This window comes from Myotis yumanensis, unplaced genomic scaffold (assembly GCF_028538775.1).
Source record: "Myotis yumanensis isolate MYYU_CA2020_CCGP unplaced genomic scaffold, mMyoYum1.0.hap1 SCAF_1, whole genome shotgun sequence".
In the NCBI taxonomy this organism is placed as follows: Eukaryota; Metazoa; Chordata; class Mammalia; order Chiroptera; family Vespertilionidae; genus Myotis; species Myotis yumanensis.
The window spans coordinates 15,599,589-15,608,872 of NW_027223752.1; the positions used below are offsets into that span (position 1 = coordinate 15,599,589).

At 38.7% G+C, this 9,284-nt stretch overlaps 1 protein-coding gene across 1 annotated transcript in view; it reads right to left on the bottom strand.

The window, feature by feature from the left end:
* LOC139010207 (protein unc-79 homolog) overlaps nt 1-8,984 on the bottom strand; it is a 224,189-nt gene extending 215,205 nt beyond the window's left edge. The window contains 1 exon segment of the mRNA XM_070414385.1: nt 8,883-8,984. Within this exon segment, the coding sequence (XP_070270486.1) occupies nt 8,883-8,904 (22 nt within the window). The 5' untranslated portion in view covers nt 8,905-8,984.
* Between the last annotated feature and the right edge of the window lie 300 nt (nt 8,985-9,284).

A 9,284-nucleotide genomic window follows, 5' to 3' on the forward strand; every position in this document is an offset into this window, starting at 1 on the left:
AAGAACAAAACTTCTTTCCACATGGATTTTATTAGCGCACTTTTAAATAACTCTTGGGTCCAAGGCAAATACTAAATTAAATTGCAGAATCTCTTGAAAATAATAATAAAAGCCTGACATTACAAGGAGTCCATAGGCTACATAGAAAAGAACTATCAAAGGAAAATATATTGCATTAAATGCCTATATCAAAATATTAAAATAAATAAATTGATAACCAACTCAAAAAGCTAACAAATAACCTCCAAAATAAAACAAAGAAACCAAGAAAAAGGAGAATAATGTAAGCATAAATTAATTTAGAAAAAACAACAATAGAATTAATGCATAAATCCAAAAACTATTTCCTTACAAAAGAAATCAACAACATACAAACCACTAACTAACTCGATCAAGAATGAAGGAGGGGTCCTGGCTGGGTAGCTCTGTTGGTTAGAGCATCATCCTGAAACCCCAAGGTTGTGGGTTTGATCCCCAGTCAGGGCACATACAAAAATGCATAAATAAGTGGAACACCAAATCATTGTTTTTCTCTCTTTCTCTATAAATAAAGAAAGAAATAAATAAATTTTTAAAGGAAGGGTGAAGACACAAATTACACTAAATACACCACATTAGATATGACAAGGAGTTACATCAACATAATAGAAATTGTTAGATTTCTAAAAGACACTTTTGCATAATTCTATGCAAACAAATTTGAAAACTTAGATGAACTGAATACATTTTTAGAGAAACAAAACTTACCAAAATTGACCCCAGTAGAAACACAAAGTCCAAATAGAACAAGGGTCATAGAGGAAATAGAGAAAGAAGTTAGAGTTCCACTACTAAAGAGCACCAGGCTAGAGGGTTTTACAGGGGGACTGTAATGAACTTTTAAAGATCAGATAACCTCAATGTTACTTTAACCATTCTAGAGTACAGCCCAGGCCGGTTGGAGCATTGGCCTGCACATGGAAGGGACACAAGTTAAATTCCCGGTCAAGGGCGCGTACTTGGGTTGCAAGTTGGATTCCAGCCCTGTCAGGGTGCATGCAGGAGGCAACCAGGGGATGTCTCCCTCACATCAGTGTTTCTCACGCTCTCTCTCTCTCTCCCTCTCTCACTCTCTGTACCCTCTTCCCCCATCCTTTCCACTCTCTCTAAAAATTAATGGAAAAAATATCCTCTGGTGAGGATTAACAACAACAAAAATCATCCCAGTGCATAGAAAAAATAGAACTTCCAGACTCATCTTATGTAATAAATATAGGGTTGTTCATAGTTCCTGACTAGAATTACTTCCCATATCACCCCTGTAAAAAAGAAATAACACCTATGGACACATCTAACGTGTGAATATCAATGCAAAAATTATTAAATAAGATATGATAAAATTAAATCCAGCATATTAATAAAGGTAAGAGAATTACATGGTCTCCATGGATACAGGATATGAACTTGACAAAGTTCAACACCATTCAGGTTTTTCTTTAAGTCAATAATATAGGAATTGATGGTTACTTCCTAAGTACAGTGGGGCCTTGACTTACGAGTGTCCAGACTAACGAGTTTTTCGAGATACGAGCCATCTCTCTCAGCCGATTTTTTGCTTTGAGTTGCAAGCTAAAATTCAGGTTATGAGCCAGCTTCAGATACCCCCTGCTAGTTGGCGTAGCAAACGTCACAGTGAACGCCACAGTGAACGCCACAACATCAGCCCAGCATCACTTGTCTCACTCGTTCACTTCTTGATTTGACATACGAGTAATTTGAGTTACGAGCTCCATCATGGAACGAATTAAACTCGCAAGTCAAGGCCCCACTGTACATTATCTCAGCCCAAAAGAATATCTTACTTAATAGTGAAATAGTAGAAACTTTCCAACTAAAATTTAAAACAAGAATACTCTCTATGTTATATTTAATATTGTGTTGGAGATACTTGACAATCCAATTAGAAATAAAGCAATTAGAGATATAAGAACTGAACAGAAAAAAAAGGATAAAACTATTTTCTATATTCAAATTATATAATTATACATCTTGAAAACCCAAAGGATAAATGGAAAAACAACTACAAAAAGAAAATAATTTAGTAAAGTTATAAAATTAGCACAAAAAATCAATAGCCGTCATGTATAAAAATAAAAATGAAAGAAAAGATAGACCCATTATACAGAGCTACCCATATTTTTGCAGAATGTAAGAAATAAATGCATGTGAATTTCCAATATAACAACACTGCAAAATGAAAATCCCAACTTAAATCTCATGTATTGGTTGAGTAACCAATATATAAAACTTGAACATCAATAATAATAAAAGCGTAATATGCTAATTAGACCAGACAGCCAAACGTCCTTTCGGACGACCTTCCGGACGAAGCTGGGGCTGCGAGTGCTGAGCCCCCTTGCATAAATTTCGTGCATCAGGCCTCTAGTATCTATAATAATAAAAGGTTAATATGCTAATTAGACCAGACATCATTCCAGATATCATTCTGGAAGTCCTTCCAGACCAAGCTGGGCCAGAGAGAAGTCCGGGCCCGGGTGTCTGCCAGCAGCCAGAGGGAAGCCCGGGTCCGGGGTGCCAGAGGGAAGCCAGTGCCAGCAGCTGGGGGAAGGAAGGCCGACTCTTGCATGAATTTCGTGCATCAGGCCTCTAGTGTATTATAAAAAGATCCAAATCAAACTACAGCATGAAGAGTTACAGACTTCAGATGTATTATCATTTTATCTTAAGAAAAACAGTTGGCTGTGTACTAAGATTGTCTACTAATTAGGAATCATAATTATTATGTTGAATATAACAATAGAAAATTTTAACTGATGAGAAAGAACCAAAAACACAATGAATGTTCAGGAAAGGTATAATTTGTTATTTAAATACTATAAAATTTAATTCAGCAAATATGTTTAAGTACTTTTGACAAGTGTATTTTTATTTAACTGTAAATCTATTTGAAAAGCAGAACTTCACATTGATGACAATGTGTAATCTTCAAATTAATGATATCTGAAACTTGATTATGCAATCCTTTTTTGTTGTTTCTTTTTTTTTTTTGAATATATTTTATTGATTTTTCACAGAGAGGAAGGGAGAGAGATAGAGAGAGTTAGAAACATCGATGAGAGAGAAACATCGATCAGCTGCCTCCTGCACATCCCCAACCGGGGATGTGCCCGCAACCCAGGTACATGCCCTTGACCGGAATCGAACCCGGGACCTCTCAGTCCACAGGCCGACGCTCTATCCACTGAGCCAAACCGGTTTCGGCATCCTTTTTTGTTGTTGTTGTTAATCCTCACCAAAGGATATTTTTTCTCCATTGATTTTTAGAGAGAGTCAGGGGGGAGAGAGAGAGAAACACTGATGTGAGAGAGACACATCGATTGGTTGCCTCCCGCTTGGGCCAGGGATGAATTGCAATCCAGGTACATCTCCTTGACCAGGAATTGAACCAGAGACCTTTCAGTGCTCAGGCTGACACTCTATCCACTGAACCACTCCAGCCAGGGCTGCAATCCTTCTTTATACTAGCAAAAGAATTTTAAGACAACTCTCGATCATTTGTACTTATTCAAGAAACAGTTTTTGTGTAAACACTGTTCACTAGACAATGGTGTTTGCACACAAGAGGCACAGAGATGAACATAATACAGTCTACACACAAAGTAAATGTGGGCACCTAACAAGAGAGCTAATTATGCAGTACAATGTGAGCACACGAGTGGGGCATACTGGGTAAGACTGGCAATCAAGTAAAGCTTCCAAGCTAAATATTGAACAATAAAAAGGCAAAGAAGAGGGCCATCGAGGGAAAGAAAGCCATTTCAGGCAAAAAGAACATGATACATTGGAGGAACTTTAAAACACACACACACACACACACACACACAAAAAAAGAAAACACGGTCCAATGTAACTCAAGAAGTTAAGGCAGCGATTTGGTTGGATGTGCTAGAATCAACAAGGTTTGGTGATTTGTTGGATACTAATAACGGAGAGTAGAAGTTTAAGAAGATGCCCAAATTGACTAGGATTAATGGGTAGGTAGTGGTGCCATTCATTGAAGTGAGTAATATATAAAAAGAAATATACATTTGGAACAGAAGACAATGAGTTTGGGTTTGAGATGTCTATAGGATGCCTCAATAGAGATAGAGGCTTATAGTTCAAGAGGCATGTTTAGACTAGAAAATTGTATTTGGATGTCATCCACAAAGAGTTGATAACTGATATGAGAGTCAACAAGAGCAAATGTCTGTGGGATTTTAAAAAGAGAGAAAGGATTAATGACAGGATCCTGTTTATAAAGCGCAAGAAGAGAGTTGCCCTAAAAAAAAATCTGAATAGGAACAGTCAAAAGAGAAAGAAAAGAGAGTTTTAATAAGGAATACAGCAAGTAGTGTCAAATGATGCAGAGAAATCATGTAAGACAAGAGTAAAACTCGTGTACTTTTTTTGCTAGCACAAATATGGTTAATAACCCACACTCTAATTTTTACATAAAATATGAATAAAACCAGAGTTTCATCTATAAGAAGTTAGCAACGTTGTGCAAAGATTTCTGAACAAGTTCAGGTTGCAGTGCTATTCAAAGGAGAAGTACTTTTCTATTTTACTAATACTACCATATATGTACGTAAAAATTTTAAACATTCTATTGATTTCTCCAAGCATGGCCCTTAAACATGATAGGAGAGGGCCAAGTTCAACTTCAAATCATATTGCTAATTAGCTGTACTCTTAAAATGCTTGGTTTTGATGTAATTAAAAAGACTTTTAGTTACTGAGAGAAGGATGTTGAGTAGGATAAATACATTAAAAATAGCATACATTCACATTTCTATCATTAGCTATTCTGAGTTTATGCTCAAATTATCAGCAGTTTAATATCCAAGCTTGACAAACATTTTGATGGATATTTATATAACTGATTTATGTTTACCAGCTGCTACACTGTTATCATAATACAAAAGGTGATGGATAGGCAGTTCATGCCTTAGAAATGTTTTGTTTAAAATAAATCAAGTCAGCCCTAACCGGTTTGGCTCAGTGGATAGAGTATCAGCCTGGGGACTGAAGGGTCCCAGGTTCGATTCCGGTCAAGGGCATGTACCTTGGTTGCGGGCACATACCCAGTAGGGAGTGTGCAGGAGGCAGCTGAATCGATGTTTCTCTCTCATCGATGTTCCTAACTCTCTATCCCTCTCTCTTCCTCTCTGTAAAAAAATCAATAAAATATATTTTAAAAAATAAAATAAAATAAATCAAGTCAAGCCATGCAGAGATCCTCTCACACCAAAAATGGGTTAGGCTGATTGCTGTAGAGGAGACCTGGAGACAAGGAAAAGAGAAAAAAAAAGTCCAATAGTCTATGTTCCATTTAAATAATATTTTTCTGGGGCGCTAACTCCAAATTTATAATATAGCAGCAAGCACACGATTTGATACTTAATGGTGATGATAATGATAATGATAATGATAATAGCTAACATTATGTGCCAGGATTCTGTGCTAAGCATTTTTCTTAGTTCATCTCATTTAAACTTCACAACAATGATGACTATCCCTGTTTTATATATATGCATTTGAGGCTTAGAGAGGTTGACTTAACTTGTTCAAGGTCACACCAACAGTAAGAAGCAGAGCCAGGATTCATACCCAGGCAGCAGACTGATTCTGGAACCCAACTCTTAATTCTGCTGCTATCAAAAGCAAGCTGCTTTTGGAAGCATACATCCAAAGTACTCCAGATTGGTCAATTTTAATTCTTAGACGATGGAAAAGGCTGGAGGTGCAGGAGACTTGGGCTCCTCTTTAGAATTCCAAATAAAAGAACTATAAATTCTTATTTTTATCATTCCAGATTCTATATCAGCTACACAAACATTTTCACTACAGTGAATTTTGTTAGAAAAAGAAGCACTTGGAGGAAAAAAATTTAACTCTTGTGCTATTGCCTGAGAAATTGCTAGAAAGCTTTCACCTTCTCTTATGATGGTTCTACATATAGCATAGGAAACAAACAGATCGTATGTATAAAAACAGGCTCCAAACTATACATTTGTTAAAATTAGCCTCTCTTTCATCATTATTACTTCTTCACTTATTCATAAAAGGAAATACCGCTACATAAAAACAAAATCTTTTTCACACATTCATGGTACATTACATTTCAAAGGTAAATCACGTAATTTGGGTTGAAATGCAATTACTTCCTCTTTGCTGGTCCAACCAAACTATGTCTACTTCCTGTACCAGTGAAACCTTTACCTATATCAAGAGGCCTCAGGAAGAAGAGTAACAGAAATAATATTTTAACATTATATTAAATCTAATTATCCCCTTCTGGTCCTTAGGCAAGTGGCACTGTGCACACTCCTGAATGCAGAGGAGAAATGAATTCTCTCATTCTCTCCCATCCAGTAGAAGAGAAAAATCCAATAGTGGTCTTCACATCCAGTAGAAAAGAAAAGTCTTCTGGCATTTCCTTCTCTTTCTCTTTCCCCTTAGCCATACTCCTACTGAGTCCAAGGCTAAAATACCACAGACCTGCAACTTTTCTTTATTAAAAAGTGTTCACCCTTCATGAACATCAACTACGCAGCCTTTTATGTGTTTGCTCTATTTTCAAGTTTATAATGTGCACTAGAGTGTCAACCCATTCATGTTCATGCATGTAAGAGAAAAAGAAATTATTATCTTCCCTCACTCTAAATAAAGATTCTTAAAAACACCCAAAGCATCCTTATCCTTTTTACAGCCTACTCTCATTTACCTCATTTGCCCTCCAAACCCTTAGGATTAAACAAAAGCAGCTGCTGCTACTATTTCTCACGTCATAGATGAAAACTCTTAAAGAGGCACAAAACTATTAAATTAATTGTCCAGTGTCTCACAGTTCATCAAAAGGGCATGCAAAACTCAAATCCACATGGTGTCCTTTCCATCATCTACAGATGAAAAAACCTGTTTTGCAAACAATTCTAAAATAGCTACTTAACTCCACACTACTGGTGCTATACATAACTGCGTCCACATGTAGATTTTATTTACCTTGGCATTAACTGTCCAGGAAGAAGACAAGAAAAGGCATCCAGTGCATCTCAAAATATAACAAGGAAAAGAAAACACAGGAAGAGGAAAGTAATACTCACTGGCTTTGACCTGAAATTACTTATGTAACATGTAACTATAAAATCAAATGACAGGTGGTGGGTTTCTTTTTAACAATTGAACTATAAGATAACCTTCAAGAGTGTGATATCCTCAAGTGGGAAGATCCACATTGATTCCAAGTATGTTGTCATTACTCAAAACATAATGCATCCAATTTTTTTGAAAGCCTCCATAGAAGCAAATGTTATCTTTGAGGTTTAGATTTAACTTCTGGAGACAGGCAAAAAAAAAAAAAATCACAAAAGAACTTCCTATTTAGAAGAGATGGACTATTAAGTGGGAAATAACTATCAGTATTATAACCATCATTTATTGAGTACTTGCTATGTGCTAGGCTCACTACTCAACCTTTCATGTATGTGTATTCTCTCATTTATAATCACAAAAACCCCATCAGCATTGTTACCCCAGGTTCACAGATAAGGAAATAAAACATTGCAAAGAGGTATAAATACTAGATGGTAAGGGTGTATTGTCAATCTCTACTGAACCATCAATCTTGGAATTCCATGGTTTTCAGTTCACTTAACCTAGCTGGTAAATAAGTGACAGATTGCATTTTATCATATACATGCTACTGCCCCCAAATAATGAGAATGCTGCTTTGGGTAAATACAAATTCTTCCAGAATGGCTTTAATAGCATTCCAAAGAAGAATTACAAAGACTTTAAAGTAGTGACAATATTATCAACATAACTGTGTACTATGAAAGAAACAAAAACCAATTAGATGAATACGGTTAGGTATATTTTTTTATTCAAACGCATTGCTTAATAAAAAAAACAATCAGAAGCTTAAGTTCCTGAATTCCTCAAGTGCACTCAGGAAAAGGCTTCACATTAATCAGCCTACCAAGTGCATACTGAAGGCCTACTAATGCACACTGCAATAAAAGACTATAGGGAGCATATTAGAAACTTCCTCTGTCCACAAGGAGTTAGCAGGTAGTTTCCAACCAAACACACAGTCAGTCATTACCGGAACTAAAATCCTCCTGTGATTTGTTAGCGTTTGTGTGAGCTGCCCTACAAAAAGGGTTAGATCATTTCCCCAGAGACCCTTTCACTTTGTTGCAAGCACCTACTCTGGCTTTAACCTATAATTGTGCTTAGTTTTAACATGTGTTGGTTTTCCTGAGCTGATTATCCTCACACTGGATCCTGAATTCTGCCAGGCTCCTGGCTCCCCCCGCCCCCCTCGCCTTTTTCGTCCCTTCTTGCCTCTCCAACCCGAAGTGGAAACTGCAGACAAACTCCCCTTTGGCTCCAGCACTGAGAACTGGGCATGCTCAGAAGGCCAGGCCGGCTTTGGTTGCACTGACAGTTCCCCGCCCCTGATTTGCCGCTGCCCCCCCCTTCCCCCACTCCAACAAGAGACACCGAAATGTTTATCTGAAAGATGCGAGACCTCCTTTTTTCCCGAGAATGACCCGATTTTAATTTCATTTCGCAGGGTCTTTCAGTCTTGCGAAACCCCTCCACAAGCCCGGCGAAGGGGGCATTATGTTTCAGCACCGGGGACAGCGCCGCGTTGCCATTAACGTCCACCCTCCCCCACCATCTCTTCCAGCCCCCACCCCGCACCCGCCCCAACCTCAGCCCCCACCCCCGCACCAGCACGATGCCAAGGTCTCCCGGCAGCCGCAAACGCCGCAACTGCAATAGTTCCCAGCTGGAGGCCGGGCCAGAACGCCAGGCCGGCTGCTACTTACACTGCTCCGCTTTGGTGGACATGGTGCTGTCCAGATGGAAAGGCTTTGCCCAAAAATCTGTGTCGTGTGAGCTCCCTCGCTCCGCCAGCGATGTTGCGAGGAAAAGAACGCATACCCCCCACCCCCCACCCCCTCGCTTTCCCCCTCCCTTAGGCCCGTGTCGCTACCATTCGGACAAAACGCACATCAAATTGCAGAATTCGGTCCCGGAAGGTTAGGAAATCGCCCCCGGAGAAATGGGTGGGATTTAATAGGCGGCCAAAGGCTTCCTGTCCGTCCCCTCCTGGAGCTGCCCGCGTTGCTGTGGGCGGGGAGACCGAAAGAAGAGTGCAAGCTGCGGCTCCTGGTGAAATGGGAAAATGGGCTCGACCAGGGGAGGAGTATTTCCATTCATAAGGCGCA